Raw genomic sequence first — 24646 nt, forward strand, 5'->3', positions numbered from 1 at the left:
TTTAAATGTCAAAACTCAAAACTGATAAATAACAAGCCGTGCAAGTGGGGCTACTGATCTTAATTGAAAAATTAACCACCAAGGAATTTTAGCCCCTACAGAAAAATCTATTTACATTTTCACAGCAAACTATAGCTCAGCTTGTTCATGTACACACTTAAATAGGACACACAAATTCACCACTTGTTTCTAGATCTTCAAGATCTTCATCAGCATCAAAGTCATCCAGGTCCATGCTGCCCCCAGTAAGAAGGCCTCCAACCTTGGGAACATTAAGAGATTTTCTTGCCTCTTGTATAATAGACAGTACTTCCTCAACATTTTGTGATGGATTATTTACATCATTCATTTGCCAGCTTCCACCTTCCGTCAGTTCCATGGGCAAGTTCCTTAAAAACCATGGATGGTTTTTAATTTCTGGTATTGTTATTCTCTGCAAAATGCCGTAAATGGTTCAATACAATGGGAATGGAAGCTACATATAGTTTAATAGTAGATTGTCAACTAGATGCTAAAGATAGTGGAAAGAATAAGCATTGCTAGAATTGTGCCCAAATTGGTATCAGAGAAGCAAAACTTTTAAGTTACTTGAGAATAAATATGAAGAGTATTTATATAAACAGTGCACCGAAATTAAAGAGATCAAATCTCCCATCCAGAAGGAATTTATAGACATTAAATCAATTACCTTTTCAGGACTTGCCACGAATATTTGTGATAGAAGATGTCTACATTCCATGGAAACTCGTACATAATCCGGGACTGAGTACTGGACACTAAGTATCTTCTGTAATAAGCCAACAAAAGGTCCAATTGAAACACCATATCAGAGAAAGTGAAACTAAACAACTAACTCTTATTTCTAGACTTGATATTATTTAAGGATTCAATAAGTTTGCAGTTATCTGTTATCACTCACACCAATGGTTTTTTTGAAGTTTCTTGGATCTGCTGGGTCTTCAAAAGGATAAGCCCCAACTAACATCACATATAAGGTGACTCCACAAGACCAAACATCTGCAATCTATAGCTTTCAAAGAGAACAACATAGTTAGAAAAGACAACATCAAACAGAACACAAAAAAGACAACATGTATCTAAGTAAAAAATAAAAATAACCATATGACCAAGACCAAGGATAAGCAATGAGGAAGAATAAGACCTTACCTTTCCATCATATTCTTTCCTTGTAAGAACCTCAGGTGCAATGTAAGCTGGCGTTCCCACCGTAGACTTAGGTTGTGAATGCAATACTGATGACTAAAAACAAGAAAAAAAACAAATTAGCATCACTTGAAGAAGGTGGATTCATCTAGTGCAGTAATCCTTGTTAGCATTATAATACCTTTGAGTAACCAAAGTCACAAATTTTGACTCGTGGTGCAGTGCTTCCATCTAAGAGTGTGTTTTCAAGCTTCAGATCTCTATGACAGATTTGCTGCATAAACATTTCTTCCACTATAAATATTTATTCACTGTAAAGGAACATGATTCATGATGGATGTTTGGTTTAGTTTCATACCATTGAATGACAGTAACTGACTCCTGATATCAATTGCTGAAAGAAAAATCTTGCCTGATGAAAAGTAACAAGACTTGAGAACCAAAGTTTCTGAATGAAACAATGCATATACTAGCATAACAGGACCAAATTAACCAAATATGGACTAAGTTCAAAATGGAACCTCTACAACGAGATAAAATCTAGACAAGATCATCCTGAATTACATAAACTAATCAAATAGTACTTCACTTTCTACATTACCTCATCCTCACTGAATCTACCAGCATTGCATATCCTCTCAAAGAGTTCTCCTCCAGAAGCATATTCCATTACTATGGCTAAATGAGTTGGTGTCAACAGGACCTGCAAGTAGAATCATCATCAAAGCTCACACAAAGGATCTTTTTTCCTTCTTTTTGAAACTGGTTGGAATATTATTCCAATGAAAGCATGTTTGCATTGATAAAATAAATAGTACATGGTTCATCATAAATAAAAATTTATTCAAAGGGAAGAACAGAAAACTACCAACTACCAAGCAAGGAAAGGAGAAAACAGAAAATTAGTGAAAAATGAAATATAAGAAGGAATTTCATGAATGGTTTTTTTCTAATCGCACCTTCGAAATAAAATACATCATGAGAAAAAAAAAATATTTTGATAAATTCATCCGAATAAGTTTGATGCGGGGACCTTTGTATTATTCTAAGTTCAATTCTGATTCTCAGCCCACTTCAGTAAAAGGTAGAATAACAAAGTAGGAGACCAAAATATAAAATTAGACCAATATTCAAAGTCATAATGAGTGTTCCCAAAGCTAACTTCCCAAGTTCCTATCTTCCATGAAAGTGGTAACTACTTTCCACCACCACCACACACATTCTCTAGTCTCTACATCTCACATTTCACATGTTAAACTTTTTTTTCTGGCAATATCCACATGCTCATATAGTGCCAATAAGAAAAATTGGCAAAGAAATATTTCACAATAGAAAATAGACAGGAACAAGGTTTTGAAAAGGTTTGCAACTGAGATTTTAGCCACAAAGTCAAGGTTTTTTTTAGTGTTTGCAACCTGTTATTTCCCGCAATTTCAAGAAACACAACAAAACCATGATCGCGACTGCAAGTTAAAGACCTTGGACCGTAAATTAAACAAGAAAGGCTTAAAAAAATAACATCTAAAAATTAGATGAGCATATAAGCACGGATTAACAAAACAGAAAGGTGGTCCAAATAGTAGGAGTCTTCAAGACCAAAAACGAATCTACTATTTTGCAGAATTTTATCATTTAGCTGAAAATAAAAGACATTCTTTAACTCATTATTAGGAGCATGAGTTTACTTTTACTAACCTCTTTGAATCTAATAATGTTGGGGTGCTTCAATGATCTGTGGTTCATGATTTCCCTCTGGACATGCTCATCAATCTGCAGCACATATTTCCACAGGGAACAACAAACAAAATCACACACACAAAAGATTACAATACAAACCCAGATGAATGAATAATTAATTACCAACAAAGAAAAGAAAATGAAACTGAAATTGAAAGGGTGAAGATGAAGAACACCTTCTGGCCTCTCTCAATAAACTTGACAGCAAAAAGCTCATTGGTGTAGTTGTCTCTAACAAGCTTGGCCACAGCAAAATTTCCTGAACCAATATCTTTGAGGATCTCATAGCGCTCCATGTTTGAGTATTTTTCCAATTTCACTGCAATTCTACTACACACCCATGTGTTGTGGTTTTTTTTTTTTTACATAAAAGGAATGAAAAGGTGATCAAAGTAAATGTTTTATTCCTATGAGACAAAAAAGTAGGTTCTCGGGCGGGGTTGTGAACATGTCATCAAAGTCTTAACAAAGACGCAAGCTAGCCAAGCCAGCCTTTGACTCGAGTATGAATGTTGCTGTCGATAAACAGAGAGTGGCAAATAGGGAAAAAAAGAAAAGAAAAGAAATGTACACAGAAACATATATGAATAATGAAACTGATAGCATCATTTCACACGTGATGAATTTAATTACATGAAACTAGGAAACAACATAACTCAATTCCGAGCAAAATTAGTAGATAACTAGATTCCTTAAAGATATTATGTTGGATTTCCAAAGGAAGATTTTTTTGGGAGAACAAAATTTACTCATTTTTTAAGTAATCTTGCATTTTATTTTTAGTTAAATGATGATTTTTATTGGATGAATTATCAAGAGAAAATTTTAATTCGAAAATGACACTAAAACTGCTAAAATTACATGAAAATATTGTTAAATAAGAAAGGGAAAATTTTAAGTACAGTTTGTTGTGTGTTTTTATTAGTATTTTTAATTAAAATTAAAATTTCACCACTATAGTCAATACCGACGTTAATTGTATAAGTTAGTCAGATGAAATTATGAAAATAGCAGACAAAGTTACATATAAGCACTACACTAGAAAAGACAAATCTTAAACGCAGCATGAGTGGCACCTGTCCCCAACATTTTGTTACTTTTAATATAAAAAAAATGTGCTATAGTGTATATCTTTTTAATATAGCAATGATAATATTAAAAGGTAAAGAATTTGCTTAATCAGTGCCATTGTTAAAAAATAAATTAAAATATTCAAACAATACTAATATTTTAAAATTATAAAAAAGTATTTTATAGTGACTTTTGTTAAATATTTATTAAAGCTTGTCATCTATTATCTTTTAAAACCTAAAAGAACTTGTGGTAGGACTGGCTGGACCTCTCCGTGGTAAAATATTCTTCCTAAGTTTTATACTGCTATTATTTTTAGGTAACTATTTATGAGGAAAAAGATTATTCCTAACTTTTATACTTCTATTTTTTTAGGCAACTATTTTTGAGGAAAATATTCTTCCTAATTTTTTTAAGGAATTCTTCTTAACTTTTATACTTTAATTATTTTTGGGTAATATTTAATAATATCAATTTTTGAAGAGGAAATATTTGCATTTTAATTTTTTAAAATAATATTTGATGTTTCATTTAGTGAATTTTAAATAAATAAAATAATTCAATTTTAAATAATTTTGAATTAAAAAAAGAATTTGAGGTTTTTAAGTGGGAGAAAATTGATTGTTTGATTATCATTTAAAAATAAAAACATTAATTGGTTTTATTTATAAAAAAACAATTTAAATTCAAATAAAATAATTATTAACAGTGGAAAGCTAACGGGAGTACATAAATTCTTTGAAGTGGAAAAAACAAATAATTCTATATGGTGGAAAAAACCAATTTAAAGGTACATTTTGGAATAAATTAAATACTTTTTTACGAAAAGAAAAAAGGATATAGTACTACACCGACTTAAAATAATGTTATTATTAAACAATGTATAAATGTGCGTGGGTTCTCATTTAGAATGCCGCAATCTCAACAATAGTATTTTGTATTGTATATGTGAAGGTCTTGTTTGGACAAGGATAAGCTTGTGATTTTGGATTTTACAGCTGAAGATAAGCATGCCACCTTTCTAGCTGCACCTAATCTTAATTCTTAATATGATAAAATTTAGAATGCATTTGGCAGTAAATAAAATACCAAGCTGGCTATAATTATATACGGATAAAGATTCACTAGTTGTTGAAGTACTATTGTATATATATAGTTTTTTATTTAAATTTGTTGTGTTTACAGCAAGGTTTTGTGAACAAGCATGCGCATTTAATCCCGGTTGTTAATCTAAAAAGATTTATATATTTTTTGGATTCAATAAAATGATTTGTATATAAAATTCTTAACTAACTCATCTGTTTAAATCATAATTTAAGATAAACAGAAAATAAGGTTTAATTTTATCATATTTGAAAAATAATAATTAAATCCGTTGTTGAGGAACGAGGATGATAAAAAAAACACATGGATGAAAAATGCTAAACAGAGACGAATTAAAAATAGAAAAATCACAAAAATTGACGAGATGAAAGAATACGAAAATATAGAACACACAAAAACGTAATAAAAGTATAAAACTAACGTGTGTGTGAGAGAGAAGCAAATGAGTAAAAGTAAAAAAAGTTTTGTCTCAAATAATTTAAATCAAATGCGCACTAAGTATCTTTGAACTATTTTTCCAAGTTGCATCTATTTTCTGATTTACACAATATTTTCTACTTTCCGAGATCACAAGACCTGTTGTGCTAGATTTTAATTTTCTATTTAGCCGAGTATTAATTCTTTTGTTCTCTCATATTTCAAGTGTAGAAAAAGTTAAATTAAATTAATTAATACCTACACACATGAATGTAAACCTATAGTTTCAACAATGCTAGTCGTGACATAAACTTAATTGGAATTAGTATATGCAGCAGCCTTTGACCATGCAAGCTGCTACCTCCAAAAGTCTAAAACTGTGAGCACTTTCCCTCGCTGATACGGCAATGACCAATATGCTGTAGTTCCAAATCCAACGTATTTTCACTATTCTAATTGCTCCGATGATTGTGGCCTTCAAATACGAATTGAGTGGTTCAATTTTAGCATAATACATGAAGAAAATGTAAAAATTCTTAAGGGTTTCCTACACTATCAATTATAGAAAACCAACAGGATCTTGAAATCTATGATTCTCACAAACAATCAATAAAGAATAATAGATAATGATGTGTACCTTTCTCCATAGGAACTTCTTCCTAGTGCACTTTAATTTCCTTGAAAAAGGAGAGAAATGAGATTTCACTTCCTTTGGCCTTTCTTTATTGTCTCTCTCCATTCGTGATGGCTATGGGTGAGAGAGAACACTTTCTAGTCAGGAAGGGAACCTTATTTCACGCTAGTGGGTATTAAGCCCCTTTTATAACCACTACTCCCATCAAGTAGCAGTTAGTTCTAGAAACTTCTCCTATTAAGCCCAATTATAATTTAGTCTTTAATCGTTAATTATTTACTTAATAGTCCTTACATAAGTCACATGTCTCTTACATGAGACATTAATTCTTACATTCTCCCACTTGGCTCATGTGACATTAATAAACATTATGGACTAAATAAATAAATAGATTAACTAACATAATGAGTATTAAAATTGACTAAATTGTTTTATACATTGGGTACATCATAATTTCATGATTAAGAATAGGAACCAATTCGAGTCATGGCGGTTGTACATCATCTAATCGACATAGTCCCTTCCATGTACTACAAGTTAGTCTTCTCCTTAATATGACCTTTAGTTAGGAGTACATAATTGGTCCAACATAATGTCTTCATTCAAGACAAAACCTGTTAACATTACTCTAACACAAACATGCATGCAAGCATAGAGAACAGGTAATCAGAAACATATCATAATTGAGCTTAGAGTGTCAGCAAAATTACATAAAGTAAATTACACTTAATGATCATCAATAACAATAATGCTCATACTTTCAACATGTTCTATAATGTCTTGGGCAATAATCCCTTATTCAAAGGGTCAACTATCATAAGGTTTGTGCTAATATGTTCTATTGACACTCTTTGTTTCTGAACTTCTTCCTTCACGACAAAGTACCTCAATTTCATATGTTTAGCACCCTTAGAGTACTTGTCGTTTCTACAAAAAGATATTGCTGCGGAGTTATCACAATGCATTTTCAGCGGCCTAGCAATACTGTCGACAATTCCAAGCCCTGAAATAAAGTTCCGCAGCCAATTAGTCTGAATTGTAGCCTCAAAACATACTACAAATTCAACTCTCAGATGCAACAACAACTGATACATACAAAATTACTTTCATTTGTTTTCGTTCCATATCATTTATAGGACATTGTACGAGACTAACTCTGTCTCATTTCTAAATTAGAATAGGCGATGTTAAACACCTTTCCATCTTGAATCTCTGTAACACTTTATCGATATATATACTTTTTGAGATAAGCCTAACAATCCTTGTGATCTATTATGTAATATTTCTATCCCTATCACATAGCTTACCTCACTCATATCTTTCACTTCAAAGTTTCTAGAGAATTTTTTTTTAATCTCATGAAGAAGACCAAGATCGTTAGCTGCAAGCAAGATATCGTCAATATACAGAATTAGAAAATAATGATATCATTAAACAGTATTTTCCTTAAATCTAAAGGAAATAATGATATCATTAAACCTCAAATACCATTGGCGGGAAGCTTGCTTTAAGACTGTATATTGATTTCTTTAGTATGCACACCATGTGTTCATTTCCTTCAACTAAGAACCCCATTGGTTGGTCCATACAAACATTCTCCTCTAAATCTCCATTCAGAAAGGCGATTTTCACATCTATTTAATGTAGCTCCAAGTCATAATGGGCTACTAATGCCATGATAATCCTGAAAGAATCCTTTCGTGAGGCCAGTAAAATGTCTCTTTATAATCAATGTCATCTTTCTGAGTAAATTCCTTAGCAACAAGTCTAGCCTTGTAATGTTCAAGGTTGCCATGAGAGTCACGTTTAGTCTTGAAGACCCACTTACAACCAACTCTCTTACAACCCTTTGGTAATTTTACAAGGTTCTAAACACCATTATGTTCCATGGAATTTATCTCTTCTTTCATGGCATTTAACCACTTCTCAAAATTATCACAACTTATAGCTTGTGAAAACGAAACTGGATCATTATCATTAATGCTTAAGTTTGTTTCTGTTTCATGTAAGTATACCACATAATCATTCGAAATAGCTGATCTTCTTTCTCTTTGAGACCTCCTTAATGCTACTTCTTGTGGTTCTTCCACAATGGGTTCATTATGTATCATGAGCTCATCATTGTGTTGTACTTCTTCATTACTGTTTGTAGCAATAACTGAAATAGTAATCACCTTAATGCTAGAGGCAAAAGCTAAAGGGACTTGCACTCTAACTTCTTTAATTTCCACTTCTCGTGGAACTGTACTCCCACTGATTTCACCATTTTCAATGAACCTTGCATTTCCAGTTTCGACAATTCTCATACTATGATTAGGACAATAAAACATATACCCCTTTGACTTTTCTGGATAACCAATGAAATTTCTACTGATTGTTCTTGCATCCAATTTTCTTTCTTGTGGATTGTAAATTCTTATTTCTGCCTGACAACCCCAAACATGCAGGTGCCTCATACTAGGTGTCCTATTTGTCCACAGTTCAAAAAGTGTCTTTGGAACTGCCTTACTAGGAACCCTATTTAACAAATACATGACAATTTTCAAAGCATACATCCACAAAGATACGGGCAAGGTTGAATTGATTAACATACTCCTAACCATATCCATTAAAGTTTTGTTACGCCTTTCTGATACACCATTTTGTTGTGGCGTACCAGACATTGTGTATTGCGCACAAATGCCTCGTTTCTGAAGGAGCTTAGCAAATGGACCTGGGTGTTGCCCAGTTTCATCATATCTTCCGTAATACTTATCACCTCTATCATATCTAATAATTTTCACATTTATGTCTAATTGCCCTTTTACTTCATTGTAGTAAATTTCTAAGGCATCCATTGCCTAAGAAATCTCGGGCAGTAAGTAGACATAACCGTAACATGAATAATCATCAATAATGGTGATAAAGTATCATTCCTTTCCGAAAGAACTAACATCAAAAGGTCCACAAATGTCAGTATGCACAATTTCAAGAAGCTGAGTGCTTCTTGTAGCTCTTTTCTTTGTATGTTTTGCTTGTTTTCCCTTAATACAACCCACACAAATATTTAGATCCGTAAAATCTAGATAAGGAAGAATTTCATTCTTTATTAATCTTTCCATCCTTTCTCTAGAAATGTGACCTAAACATTTATGCCACAAGAAAGCAAATCATTCATTCACTAAACTATGTTTAGTGCCAACATTATGATGTAGAGTTAAAACAGTTTTAGCATACAAATTGTCTATTTCCAATTTATATAAACCATCACAAGAATACCAGTACCAATGAGATGATTATGCTTAAATAAATTGAAACATTCATTACCAAAATTAAAAGAGTATGCAGTAACATCAAGTTTAGATAATGAAACTAAATTCCTAGATAAACTAGGTACATAAGGAGTTTCCAGTAAATCTAAACGATGTCCAGTGTTGCATTTTAAACAATAAGTCTCAACTATTTCCACTGGAGCTTTCACTTCATTCCCTATGAAAATGAACTTCTCATTTGGACTTATGGTTTGGATTGTAAGGAATCTCTGTATAATGTTAGAAACATGAGTCATACATCCAGAATTAATCCATCATGTATCATGGGAAACTACAGTTAAGTTTGATTCAAAACATACATGAGCATTAAGCTCACCATTCTTTTCGAACCAAGACTTACACTTTAGGTAATCCTTTTGGAAATGTCTTAATTTCACAAAATTGACAATTATTGCCCTTTGATACCCTTTCTTATGGATTTGCAAAGAGTCGTCATTGTTCTTTAATGACCTTTTGCCTTTATCATGCTTCTTCATAAATTTCTTTTCAAGCTCCTTGATTCCCTTGGTGGCTGACATAATGGACTAAGTGACTTCCTTGATTCTTAAGCCTCGTTTCTTCCTGAACTAACATACTGTGCAATTCATGCACATTCCATTTATCTTTCATGGTATTATAGCTCATTTGAAACGGGCCATACTCAGACGGTAATGAGTTTAGAATAAACTGAACAAGGAAGTTCTCATTCACAGCCATTCCCAAGGTCTTAAGTCTTGTTGTAATGTTTGTCATCTCAATGACATGTTCATGCATAGTACGCGAACCATCAAACTTCATGGTGGTTAGTGTACTCATTAATGTCCTAGCAAGAGACTTATCAGCTGTTTGAGAGCGCTCTCCCACTAACCCCATAAACTCTTTAGCACTATCGGTTTTAGGGAGAGCTGTCTTAATATTGTCTGCAACAATCATTCTCATGAACATTAGGTTGAGTTTGTTAGATCTTTCCCATGCTTTATAATGAACTTTCTCTTCATTGCTACTAACATCAATAATAGTAACAAACTTCTCTTCCAACATAGCAAGATCATGATCCAAAACACCAAGGTGAAATTGGACTTGCTCATTTCAGTCAGAGAAGTTAAGCCCATTAAAATTGACTCAAATGATACATAAGAATCCAATGAATTCAAAATATGTATTACATAATAAAATCCACATAAGTGTTTTGAGACATAAAATACATGTCATACATATGATTCATTCAGATAATGGACAATGTATATTGATGTTCTCCTTTGAGTGATACACCAACATACAACATACAAACATAATGATGCTAATAAAATTTTAACATTAATTGGCAATTAAATATGCACCAATTAGTAGTATCTATTTCCTTTGGGCATATAAATAAAACTAATGATACACACAAATTGCCTACAATTATATTCATTAATTATAAGAACAACTAATCAACCTTTGGGCGATCCATAAATGCCTTATAACAATGAATTTCAATTACCCATAAGCCAATAGTCATATAATTTAGCATCCATTATTCTATGAGTAATTGAAATAATCATTAATTTGGAATTAAATAACCTTACAAATTTGGTCACTTTGGTGACTAACAAATTTAACATACATTTAATTCCAACCAAATATTATTGAAATAATCATTAATTTTGAATTAAATAACCTTACAAATTTGGCCACTTTGGTGACTAACAAATTCAACATACATTTAATTCCAACCAAATATATATGGCCTGTACATACTTATTGCTATTAACAATTCATAGTCATTTTATTAATTTCGTTATAGGCCATAAAATAATATTTGTATTTATTTATGTTTTTGCATTCAAACATGTTCAAGCAAATATGTAGCATATACATATATTTACTGCTACCAATAATTTCAAAACATTCACGTTAATTTAATTACAGGATATAAACTTTCAATCCTTCAATTACGTTTAATAATAATTTAAAAAAAAAACACAAGTGGGGTTGGAAATAGCAAAATGGGTTACAAATAGCAATATCCAAAATTTCTAGTTCTCCTACAAGGAAGGTACGCGTAGTGGGGCTTGAAAGAAAGGTACATGCAGTCAGTCGCACAACTTTACAAAACCAATTCACAATGGCGAAATTTTTTTTTTTTTTTTGCTTTTCATTCCCTTTCTCCAAAACGTAATTTCCAAAAATTCTACAGCTTTCATGGCTTTCCTTCTCATGAAATTTTATATATGCAGAATTTCATACTTTGCAGCGGAAAATATAATTAATACGAAAGGCACGTTATCAAAACATGTAATTGAAAATACATGTAACATAAATTAAAAATCCCTAAATTTCATAATTAGGGTTTATGCATAATTGGGAGAAATTAAATCATTCTTGAAGAATCATAAATTTCATAACACATGCTCTGATACCACATGTAAAAATTCTTAAGGGTTTCCTAAACTATCAATTATAGAAAACCAATAGGATCTTGAAACCTATGATTCTCACAAACAATCAATAAAGAATAATAGATAATGATGTGTACTTTTCTCCATAGGAACTTCTCTCTGGTGCACTTTGATTTCCTTGAAAAAGGAGAGAAATAAAATTTCACTTCCTTTGGCCTTTCTTTACTGCCTCTCTCCGTTTGTGATGATTATGAGTGAGAGAGAACACTTTCTAGTCAGGGAGGGGATCTTATTTCACGTTAGTGGGTATTAAGCCCCTTTTATAACCACTACTCCCATCAAGTAGCAATTAGTTCTAGAAACTTCTCCTATTAAGCCCAATTACAATTTAGTCTTTAATTGTTAATTATTTATTTATTAGTCCCTACATAAGTCACATACCTCTTCCATGAGACATTAATTCTTACAGAAAACAAAAGAATTTAAATATGATTAAGTTTTAAACTCAGAATTAATTTCATAATGAAATTATAGGACTGAAGTGATTCACAAAATAATATATATAATTACATATGAGAACTTATGTATATAAATACACTTAATTTATCTATCAAAGAATTTAGTTGAATTAGTTAAATATGATATATGAATAGTATTTTGTATTATTCTATTTAATTTGTACTGTTCAAAAAAGACACTCAATTTACACGTGATTATCAAAATCGATTTGACCGAAGTTGTAATGGTCAACGGTTACAATTGAAGGTCCAAGGTATGGTGCTCCTTGAACAACTAGGTTACTAGGCATTGGTTTCTCTTCAAGTATGGCATAACCTGTAGTCGTAGGACACAAAATAATAGTATGAATTAATGAATGTGTGGCTTAAATTATACCTAGCTAAAGATAAAATTAATTAGAGCATCCTAAATTAAATTACCATTAAGAGAAGGGATAGGGATATCTGAGAAGTAAGTGGAAGGCCTTCCAAACTCTTCAGAGTATGGTGGAGATAGCACGTCTAGTATTGCACATGGCGTCAACGCTGTGAAAGAATGAATATTGCCACCACTTCTTGGAAATAATATGGATGGTTCCTGTGGTGCTTTGATTACTTCATCCACTACCCTCCCAGCCAATCCTACTGCATTTACATATAGTTAAATATCAATATCGAAAGAAAAAACTGTTATTATGGTGCCCTTAAAAATCAAAGAGTTTTAGAATAGTTAAATATCAATATTGAAAGATAAATTATTGTTATATATGGTTAATTTAGTTGCTATGTGCCCTTAAAAATCAAAGAGTTTTAGAATTTGGTGGAATGAGCACACTAAGAAAGGAGAGTTTCTCAATAACAATGTCAAAATCCTTATATTTTCAAAAGCACCATAGAAATTCTCTAATGAAAAATAGGTTTAAGATGTTTGTAATTTGAAAGCACCATGATGTATAAGTTTGTTTTTAATCCTTAAAAAAACAGTTGGTTTTGATCTTTATAATTTATTTATTATTTAAAAGAAATAGAAGGAGAAAATGATACTGCAATTCGAGATAGCAAAAGTGTTATGAGTCAAAAATCACTTGCGAAACTACTTACATTTATCCTGTCACAGAGAAATGAGCAACTTTTATAAATGATTCCTATCATTATTTACTTATAACATAACATACTACGTATAAATTTGTCACAAAAAAAATAAAATAGCAGCGTAACATATTTAGATATGTGTCAAGTTATCATTAGACGATGACAGCCTATTCTTAAAGAAAATTTAATTTATAAAACTAAAACTAACAAAAGAAAATCAAAGGATTTTGCTATATTTATAACGACGAAAACATGTATAAACTTTACAAATATGAAAAAATTCAGATTAAAAGCAAATTCTTCTTACTTGTTTGGCTTCCAGCACAATCCAATGCGATCCAGTCATAAGCTTTGACACAGGTAGAGCCATACAAGAGCTTACTCAACACTGTCATTCCCGGGTGATCATGAAGTGGAAACACTTTTCCTGCTGGAAGACAGAATACACCCATCTGCATGTTGTTGAAATTCGTTACATTAGATCTTCATAAGGGTCATTAAATTAATCTCGCTCCAATTTATTGGAAATTAACAAAAGAAGTAATTTAAATACGGCATTTGTATTTTCTACTACTCACAGAGAAATAGTCACATTCATGAATGTGAATGTATGTTATCTCAGAGAATCCGTGTCCACAAAGCAAACCCTTGCTGTTGCTGCTGCTGCTGCTGCTATCAACGGTTGCGTCTGATGTTGGAGAATCACACAACCCGGACTCGTCGACTCCTACATCAATAGCTTCAATTTTGTCTGCAAATTAAATGATCAACTCAAACATATGAATCGGCCCTTTAATTTGATTTATTTGCATACTACATGCAAGCTAATAATAACTATATATAGTGGTTAGGAATTAAGAAAATGATGAAGACAAAAAAATCAATTAACAAGTGTGCACGTATATGAACGAGGATAAGATTAATGATATATAGCAATTAACAAGTGTGCACGTATATGAACGAGGATAAGATTAATGATATATAGAAGCTAAACGTTAACACACCTAGCAAAGTTTTTAGATAGTGGATTTGTTGAAAGGTTGGAAGCCCCTCTTGAGAAAACACGGCATGGCTAGCATCATAAAGCACTTGTATTTTGCTCCTTTCCATTGTTTTGGGGTAGTAAAGCTTAGTAATAATTAACCTTAGCTGGTTATGTAGCCAACCAAATTTAAAGCATCACTATAAGATTATTATGGTTTGGTTGATGGCATTAAATGGAAGGGACAGTGAAGAAGGGAGAAAAAAGGATTGTGAATAATAACGTAAAACAAACCTTGGGCCTTATCTTGACTTTTATAGTAAGTATTAGTGTATTACAGTGGGTGCGCATCTTTTGTTTCCAATTTCTTCCCCTTTGGGGAAAGGGAAAGGGTTCTTTATTATACAACTAATTAGTCAAGCTGGGGGCGGAAGCTTGAAACAGTCAATTTTTAAAGATAACTTCTGCCCTATGTTTAAAACATAAAATGGGCCACATGGCACATACTATAGATAAGGTGAAAAAATAAACAAAAATATCACAGGTGATTGCGTGATCCATGGTGTTGCTTGCATTGAAAATTTAAATTGGTAAAACCTCTAAAATCGTGACTTAAATTAAAATTTTTAAAAGGTAACCTTTTGCCGTCCAGGCACCAAATTGTGTCATTCGTTAAAGAAAAAACAAGCAATGTTGCTGGTAATATAGCTAACAAGTGTCTGTGTTTTATGTTGCGGTGGATTATGGTCACTGAGTATTAGTTAAGTACACCCTGCAAAGTAATAAAATACTACTATTAATGTTGATCCGCAGGGGCCAGACCAACGATAAAGCTCTAAAAATATTTTTAAAAATATTTTATTTTAAATTAAAAAATTATATGTTGATTTTTTTTTCAACATATGATATTTTATTCTAATAAATATGGCTTTTTTCTGCATAAGAATTAAAAGAAAATATATTTTTGTTGTGGGATTGAAGTTTGTGCTGTAGTTGTTTCACTAATTATATTTTAATATATTTATTCATTTTTATGTATAAGATTCAATTACCTAATTCAATAAAATTAAGAAAATTAATTAATTTAGTTAATAGTAATAATTTTTTTTAACCATATATATTTTTTTAAATTATCCCTATTATTAATATTTTTTCTCTTTTAATAATTTATTAATGTATTTTTTCTTCTTTTAATAAAAAATATTTCTAATAAATAATTAATACAAAAAATATTATAAATTATATCTTAAAAATATCATTTCAAATTTAAATTTTATAAATAAAAACGGAGAATAGTTTATTGTTATATATAGGTGCCGAAAATAGGGATATGTGAACGTTGAATCTCGGAGTCCTAACGTTTAGACAATGCTAAAAATGTTGTAAATGCCAATTAGAGGTCCCATGACGGGAACGGAATCAACAGAACGATATAGAGTGGCGTACGGATTCTGAGGTTCCTATTTCCTAGAATCACTTGCTTCTTTTTTACACTTTTTTATTTATTACTACCAGTATTTCTATTCTGTCAAAAAAAAAAAACAACTAGTATTTCTAAATGTATTTGAGAAAAATAAAGACGACAATTAGACATTTAATTCAGAAAATAGTTAAGAAACTAACTAGAATTAAAAAAATAACTGAAAGATAAAAAAGCATCTTAGACTGAATGTTAAAGTTAAAATTATCTGGAGCATTTAAAAAAAACTTAACTTTTAAACTAATTAATAGATAGTATAAAATGACATAACAAAGATCTAAACATGTTAGTTTGATTTTTTATATTTTTAATTTACAGATAATATTTTTAGGCTTTTTAATTATTTTTTCCTCCAAAAAATAATTTTAAATTCTTATAATTTTTCGTTTTAAGATAAATCTTTTTATCAAAAGTTAAAATAAACAGTGTAACATTAGAGGAAATATTTTGTTAAAATAAATAATGTAATATCAAAGAAAGGAAGTACTCAGGGTTTTTTTTTTCTTACTGAAGGAAGTACTCGGATTGAAAACCAACAATAAAAAAAATATAAGTTATAATCTCAAAAGTTACTTCAAGTTTCATTTGAAATCCAAATTACTAAGTACTTTTATCATTGACTAATCTTGTATTCTTTAGTAATAAAAGAACAATCAGCTTGCACACGTGTCACCACCTTTGATTTTTTGGCATTATTTGATTGCTTCTGCTTGCAAAACCCATGTTGTTCTTCCTGTGTTTCTTTGTTTCACCTATTCCCGATTTTTTTGAAATTTCAATTTGAATTTCAAAAACCCAAGCTACATGCAGCTAGCTTGCAGGCTTGTTAGGTCACGCCACTGAGCTATGTTCAATTGCAGACCTGTTAAAGCAAAAAGTTCATCTTACATACACCATCTTGATTGAAAATATTACCTATTTTGTAGATATTAAGTAGATTGTCTACTTAATTATTTAAAGTAGAAACCTCTAAAAGAACTTATAGACTTAATGAAGTGTACATTGTTAAAAATTATGTAATTTTCTCATGGACATGGTTAAAGATTGAAAATGGAACTTTCATGGACATGGTTGGCAGAGGTTGAAGGGTGTTTCCTTATGTTTTCTTCTTTAATATCTTTTTGTCTACAAATGACTTTTATATTCCTATGACCATTTCATTAATGTTAGTAAATGCTTTTGCATTTCAGCTTTTCACAACTATCACTTTTAATGAACCTACTCTTGGTCTGAAGGCTATCTTTAGTTTCAAAGTTCCTCACCAAAGGTCTGGAAAGGTAAGATAGTCAACCATTTTGCATAAAAAGCTTGGAAAATCTAATGAAAATTTAGGTGTGTCGAGTAAACTATGTAATTTGAGAAATCAATCTCATTAAGACTCTCTAAAACCCTATTTAACTCTGGCATCTTATTCCTTTATGGCAATAATTTGTATTGTCTGTTTTATGGAACAGGTGGAAGTTCACTACTTGCATGACTATGATGAAATAAGCACGAGTGTTAGGTTGACTGCAAACCCAATTGTCAACTTCTCTGGTGTTATAGGAACTAATGTTCTTGCTCTTGGTGCTTATCTTTCTAAAGCTATTGGAGCCAGTAGACATGCTGCAAATAAATTTGCTATACGTAGGATACGAGAATGTTGCTAAGATTAGTCTTTTGTTTTTAAATGAAATAAGAATTCACCGTCTTTATTATTAGTGTTCTTATCTCTTACAATGTTGAAATCTTCTTTTGGACTATGTTTAAGAATACCCTATATAGTAGTTATAAAAAAATACCTCTATAGTGATTGGGATTGCAGTTGTTCAAAAATTAAGTACTATTCTAAATTGATACTTTTGTTGTTAAGTATTAATTACAAAATAAAAAAAGTTTAAAAATTTTATATTATTGTTCTATAATATTTTTAGGAGATTAAAATAATTTATTTAAATAAAATTCAATATCAAATTTCCTAGATATATACATAACTAATAATCTAAGGAATGAAACCATCAAATGCAGAGGACCTCGACAATGAAAATTCAAACAAAGAAATCATGTGAGAGTTAACAAAAAAGAGAGATATACTACAAAAATAATCATTGGTAAAAGACTTTCTTATGAAGTCGCTTCTTTGGACTTTTGGAATTACAAACTCTCTCCTTGCCCACAATAAGGTCATTTACTTTTCTTAATTTTTTAATAAATATAAGTAGAATTTTCAAATTGTGACTTGTGGTTGAGGTGATTGATTTTTTCTCATGTAATCTATTATTTAAAAATTATAAATATAAGTAGATTAATCAAATTGTTTCATTATGATAAAAGTGATTATTGAGTCTCATAATTTATTATTTATTTTTTAAGTAAAATAATTATACATATAATCAAATGAATAAAATTGTACAAGCCAATTGAATCACCATATCAACATGATGTTATATAATTGTCATGGTAGGATATTCTATTAAGTGTGAGATTGATTGATTAGAATGAAATAGAAAGAAATAAAAAAAAATTATATTAAAGGAATAATAAAAGTGTGAGACTCACACAATTTTTTTATAATTTTTTTGTTTGAATTCAATCAAACCATAGATTAAATCGTACACTTACAATTGGAATTTTGAGACCAAAATTGTACAATTAAGTCATTAATTTAACAAAAACAAAATATTTTCAAATTATCAAGTGTAAGTTTTAATGTCAGGAATTTTCCCCCATAGGACTGTAAGTATCACTATTCAGTTGATAAAGGTAGAGAAAGTGGTAAAGTGATGAAAAAATCTGGAATCTAGAAAATAGAGAGTACATGACACACACAAAAAATGAAAGTAGAAAATAAACAACAGTAGAAAAGGAAAAGGAAAGGACAAAATTAAAAGTGTTTTGGAGTACTATTTAAGTATTCAGTCCTGCCAAATGTTAGTGATTTGCACGCTCGATTTTTTTTTATTCTGTGTGCGCGTGTGTAAATTTTCAGGGCTATATACTTAAATTTCCATGTAGCCAAACTCACCTCCTAGGATAAGGCTTTTGATGTTATTGTTGTAGTGCATATCTCACTAAGGGTAGTCCAAAACACTCCTCAACTCCTACAACTTGAAATGAATATGTTCTCTATTGGTTGAAGAGAATAAAGCCAAGTACTCTTAACTTTTATTGGCTTCAGTCTATGTTAGTAGTTTGTTTATTTCAAAAGGGTGTGTTGTATGAAACTTCTATGAACATATTTTGTTCATGCTCCCAACCTAAATTATAATTTTTTGTTTTCCAGTCAAAAAGAGCACTTTAAGGGATGTTTTTTCACCAAGTAATTACACACTATGTGATTCAGGTAGGTCATAACAAAGGGCCTGAAACTGCTGATTTATGTATAGCATTCTATAATAGTATTAGGTGCAACATTAATATCAATTTTTTTACAGCATTGTGTAATTATATTATGTTTGTATCAAGATTTAATGATGCCAAGTTTTTAACTCGGAGTTCAGAATTGATCAATGATATGAAGACACATGACTATTAATTGGCAAAAATAATGATGCAAATTACAAGAACTTAAAGAGATGTTCCAGACCATTCTTACAAAGGATCAGGTCAACCATTTATTATGATATGACTATCATTTCCAATTATCATATTGATTTTTGAATCATTTTGCTACAACTAAGCAACCAATTAGCCTCATTCTAATGTTACACTATTAGACGTGTGGTGAAGTCAATAGACCGTTTGCTGTTAGATGGAAAGATCAGCTAGATCATCACTAGCATTTGGTAGACAAACATGGCAACATGCATGATGTTGTCTACAATAAAGATTTGGCCAACCCAACCATTGTGCATGGATGAACAACACTAAGGACTTTCTATGGGCTTGAGGGAGATCACCATGTTACATTAACCTATTATGGTCAGTGTCTCTTCTTGCTAACCATATTCAAAACCAGCAATGATGCAAAAACTTTTCCAAAATGACACTCATTATACCATCAAGTGTCGAATTCAGTGAATTCCAAGGTACTTCTGAATGAATACAAGGTCACGTGCTGCAGCTTGGTAAGTTACTTAGTTATATACTTAATTAATTTAGAAGCACCTTTATTTATCAATTTTTTTATTATCTGTTATCTCAAATTAAGTTATTGGTTATGTCAGGATATTCCAAGTAGTATGTATTACTTTATGAAAAACAAAAGGTTCACTCATTTGATTACAGAAGACTGTGCCAAATGTCGCATTGTTTACAATGACTGGTGAAAGACGACAAAAATTGAATCCGAATGGAGAGATTTTTCCAAAGCCCATAGCTTCACACTTGGCATGGAAATAGTCTTCGAATTTCCTGATCCAAATGTCAATTATATTTTGGTTTAACCATGTTTATAAATTTACAGTAATGTCGAAGTAACATTTGTAAATTGCATATTTATTTGGTTCTCAAGCTTTTGCGACAAACTATGCTTCAACATTATAATTTTGTTATTTTCGTTTTGGTATATAATATCTATTTTTCTTTTGCATCATCATCAAATTTAATTTGTACATGCCATTTATCCATTTTTTTAATCTTATATTACTTTTTAGCTCATTCACTTACTTTTAAATTTAAGAAATTATAATATTGTATAATATTATAACTATATAGTTCACACTTGTATTGTAAGTTGTATTTTTCAGCATACCCATGCGAATGCACGGGTCATTGACTATTTCTTTCTATAGATATGTCTCAATCTCATAAGCCATCACAAAGAGATTCTTCAATAATAACATATTTTTTCGTACCAATATGAACATGCATAACATTATATCAATATATTAATTATTATTTGTAGCTTAGTTAACAATATACATTAAATTTGTGAGGAAGAACCTGGGTTTGATCCTCACATAATGCACTCTTGAGAATGAGCGAGAAGTTTTAAGTGTGATTAAACTTTGACTGAAAATTAGTCACATAATCAGACTAAAGGACCAAAATTTATGAGAATACCTTAGAGTACTACTAAGGAACCTAAGCCTCTAATTACAATAGTACCAACAAAAAAAATATTATACTATTGTATTGTACCTGGAGTCATTTTTCAAATTAATAGAAAAAAAGACATTATACAATTGATGCAAACCTACAATGGTTATACAATTCACAAGAAGAACAAGTCAATTATAGAATAAGCATAACCATATGACATTATTGAAGCATTGTGATTTTGTTGGTGATGACCTTTCTCACTTATTTTGGCTGTAGTTTGACCTATGGTATTCACTGCTACAAAACTAATTTTCAACAACATTGGATATAAGACAATTTTTCCAAAACCATCGTCCTTCAAAACATGGTGGTACTTTTGTAAATAATTGAATCTTTTTAACGACGATTTTATAAAAATTGTCATAGAAATCAAGTGTTCAAGAATGGTTTTTATAAAAACCGTCATAGATATCAAGTGTTCAAAAACCATTTTTATAAAACCATCATAGATATCAATTGTTGCACGAAGGATTTTTAATAACCATCTTTGAAATCAATAGAAATCAAGTCCTCGTCTTGCGTATCCCTTTTAAATCACTCTTCCATTTCATCTTCCACATCCCTCTCTCCCACAATGGACCTCCATCACCAGTCACTGACGACGAAGCCATCCACCACCACCACCACCACCACCCTCACCCCAACAAGAAGAGGAGGGACTCCACCACTTCCTCTCCAAAGGCCTCTAATGCGCTTCCTTTCCCTCTATACCTCACCATTGCCATCTTCTTCACGCTCTTCTTCTTCATCGCAAGAAACAGTTAAATCAAATCCAGAGAGCGAATCACAAACCCTTATTTCATTTCCCTCCTTTTCTCTCTTCCAGTCATGCAAGCAACAAGGATCACAATTGCATTTTGTAGGAATCGACGACGAGAAAATGCAAGGTTGGTTCTTAGGTAGGGGTGGGTAAACGGGCCCAAGTCAATGGACTGGCCCATGGGACCCGCGGTCCACGCGGGTTACAGACCAATTTTTTTAAACGGTCCATGGTTATATCATATTTTTTTGCCCGCTCCGCTTAACCCGCGGACTATGCGGGTTTGGCCCGGGGGGTCCGTGGGTTGCCCGCAGTCCGTATTAGGTTTGATTTGTGTGACCCTGACCCAATTATATTATATTTGATTTTCTCTTTTTTACTTTAAACTTTTCTTTTAAAATAATAGATAAAGAAATATATATTAGATGAAAATAAAAGATTTAAAGATAAAAATAAAAGATTTAAATTAAAAGATGATAAAGATAAAAAAGATAAGATAAGAAAAATAAAAGATTAATATAAAAAAAGATAAGTGATAAATAATAAAAATCTTCCTTTTTGATATTTTTCAATCTTTTGCTCTTTTAATCTATCTTTTTCATATCTGCAAGTCATAAATAATAAAAATATCAATTCTTATCATTTAAGCCAAAAAATAATTGTTAAATAAATATTTTTAAAGATATTTCAATATATTTTTATTATAAAAAATATAAGTGATAAAAAAATCTTCCTTTTTGATATTTTTTCGATCTTTTTCTCTTTTAATCTATCATTTTCATATCTCTCCAAGTCATAAATAATAAAAATATCAATTCTTATCATTTAAGCCAAAAATAATTGTTAAATAAATATTTTTAAATATATTTTAATATATTTTTATTATAAGAAATAACTCATATCATATTTAGTAGTTATCATTGTAGCATACTAAGACCACTTTTTCTCCTCATAGTTTTTTCTCCACCACGTAGTCACGCACACTCGCATGTCATACGACTTTTTCCCTTACAAAGAAGACAAAACGCGACTAACACTCACGCAGTCACGCGACACACCACAGCGACACAGACTCGGCCCACCACCGCGCCACCACGCAAAGTACATCTCTTCTTTCTCTAGAATTTGTTTTTATCCTATTTTTGTTGGGGTTGATTCATTGTTGTTAAACTCTTAAATTCTATGTCTCTTTTCTCAATTCTGTCGCTGAGATACTTTTGTTTTCACAAACTTACTACACCCATCACACTTCACTTGTCTATTATTATATGATAAAATTATGGAATAAGGGAATGAACCACGAAACTCTTGATCTGCAAGTTATAAACATGATGAATTGAGTTTTTGTATGATTTATTTATTTTATTGATGTAATTGACTAATTATTGAGATTTTATTTACATTTGTATTGAACTTAATTTGATTATATTGTATTTTTATTAAAATTGAAATTCTTTTAAAGTTAGGCCCGCGAACCGGCCCATTTGACCCGCGGGGCAGGGGCGGGGGCTGGGGCGGAGGCGAACCAATTTATTTGGTCTGTGTAAGAAGCGGAGCGAATTGGCCCAGTCCGCTGTCAATGCGGGCTTATGCAGGCGGGCCTTACGCGGGGCGGGCCAGCCCGCTTACCCACCCTTATTCTTAGGCAAGAGTAGCAAGAAAGAGGCGAAGCTAGCGTCATCGTTGCTCGCCAATTGGAACTCCTATGCATCTACCCAAACCTTTGAAGATTCATCCATTTTTCCCCTTTGATATTGCATTCGTTGTTAGGTATGCCAAGAACACTATTTTTGACACTTTCCAAAAGGGTGCAAAACATTCTTGATTTTCTTCAAAATGATTTTCCTGACATGGATGTTATTGACATTTCTAGTAATTTTTATACCCTTTCCCATTATGATGGATGAGATTTACTAGATCTTTCTTTTTTTTTCCTATTTTTATTTATTAGGACTGTATCTTTGTTTTGTTAACCTGAATTATGTCACCAATGTCGTTTACTTTGTTATATGCTACTATACCACTAGTTTATGCAAACATTTGATTGAAATTAACAGGTGAATGTAGTAAAAGGATTGAAGTTATATGAGGACATTTTCACTGATTTAGAATTGTGCAAGCTGAAAGATTTTGTGAATGAGATCCGTGCTGTTGGCCAAAATGGGGAACTGTCAGCTATATTTTTTAATACTATAAAATATATTTTATATAATTTATTATTTATTTTCACTCTCTTTTACTTGACCAAATAAACGGAGAGAAATTTTTCTACTTTTTTTCTTCATATTTCTATTCTTTCAAACAATTCATTTTGTATCCATTTCTTCTATCTTTTTATATTTTTTTTTAATCTTTTTTCTCCTCTATTTTGCTTCTAATAAAAAAAGATAAATACTTAAATTGATACTTGAAAATATAATTCAATTCGTTGACATATTGATCCATAAAAAACTAATATTTTATCCTCTAATGTATAGAATTACCGACAAATTATTCGTGCCATTAGTTTAATCCGTTCGTTTCAATTTTCAAGTTAGTTTTTCACCCGTTTCTGTTGATTTCTGGCAGAGCCACTAGCCCAGAAACGAATGCGACGACCTTGCCTCTTTAATGTGAAAGCGGCAAAGCCCATGGAAAAACAAACACTTTGATAATCCTAATCATCATTATACAAATGGTTTATAAAATATAATTGAATTATAATTCTCAGCATATGTGAGGGAATTCTTTCTTTCTTGGACTAAAATAAAGTATACTATCGCTAATTCTCCGGTGGGATAAAATTTCAATTACTAAGAAAATATTTTATCTTTAAATTCGGCTAAAAACTTATTGAACGTCATTACATTTTTTTTTTGTCTAGATTCATCATGAAGCCTGAATTCAATCCCTCATTTTTCTGTTTCATGAAAAAAAAAGTGAATTGTCATTATATGATTTTATAACTAAAAAAAATTCTTGTTGTAGATTATTATAAAGTTAAATGTTAATCAATAATTTAAGATATTAGTT

At 31.1% G+C, this 24646-nt stretch overlaps 2 protein-coding genes across 2 annotated transcripts; both read right to left on the reverse strand.

The window, feature by feature from the left end:
• Window positions 1–3380, reverse strand: LOC100798091 (serine/threonine-protein kinase SAPK2). Its single transcript, XM_003519127.5, has 9 exons — window positions 3078–3380; window positions 2860–2934; window positions 1766–1867; window positions 1523–1576; window positions 1346–1438; window positions 1168–1260; window positions 920–1024; window positions 689–787; window positions 1–433 (listed from the first exon to the last, which is right to left on the reverse strand). Exons 1-9 carry the CDS (start codon window positions 3195–3197, stop codon window positions 158–160), a joined length of 1017 nt encoding a protein of 338 aa, XP_003519175.1. The 5' UTR covers window positions 3198–3380; the 3' UTR covers window positions 1–157.
• A 9054-nt stretch (window positions 3381–12434) lies between these two features.
• On the reverse strand, window positions 12435–14745 carry LOC100800920 (plant cysteine oxidase 4). Its single transcript, XM_003518188.5, has 5 exons — window positions 14395–14745; window positions 13969–14141; window positions 13698–13842; window positions 12740–12943; window positions 12435–12635 (listed from the first exon to the last, which is right to left on the reverse strand). The coding sequence occupies exons 1-5, from the start codon at window positions 14498–14500 to the stop codon at window positions 12505–12507; spliced, it is 759 nt and encodes a 252-aa protein (XP_003518236.1). The 5' UTR covers window positions 14501–14745; the 3' UTR covers window positions 12435–12504.
• Between the last annotated feature and the right edge of the window lie 9901 nt (window positions 14746–24646).

The sequence above is a fragment of the Glycine max genome, chromosome 2 (genome assembly GCF_000004515.6).
Source record: "Glycine max cultivar Williams 82 chromosome 2, Glycine_max_v4.0, whole genome shotgun sequence".
Classification (NCBI taxonomy): domain Eukaryota; kingdom Viridiplantae; phylum Streptophyta; class Magnoliopsida; order Fabales; family Fabaceae; genus Glycine; species Glycine max.

Bases quoted from the DNA above. Each gene is read 5' to 3' on its own strand.
- LOC100798091 (XM_003519127.5), bottom strand. From the start codon at position 3,197: ATGGAGCGCTATGAGATCCTCAAAGATATTGGTTCAGGAAATTTTGCT. The intron at 2,935-3,077 runs GTGTTCTTCATC...TATGTGCTGCAG, and splicing joins TTATTGAGAGAGGCCAGAAG to ATTGATGAGCATGTCCAGAG. The intron at 1,577-1,765 runs GTAATGTAGAAA...ACTTTTCATCAG, and splicing joins GTAGATTCAGTGAGGATGAG to GCAAGATTTTTCTTTCAGCA.
- LOC100800920 (XM_003518188.5), bottom strand. From the start codon at position 14,500: ATGGAAAGGAGCAAAATACAAGTGCTTTATGATGCTAGCCATGCCGTG. The intron at 14,142-14,394 runs GTGTGTTAACGT...TTTAATTTGCAG, and splicing joins CTATCTAAAAACTTTGCTAG to ACAAAATTGAAGCTATTGAT. The intron at 13,843-13,968 runs GTGAGTAGTAGA...AACAACATGCAG, and splicing joins ATGAATGTGACTATTTCTCT to ATGGGTGTATTCTGTCTTCC.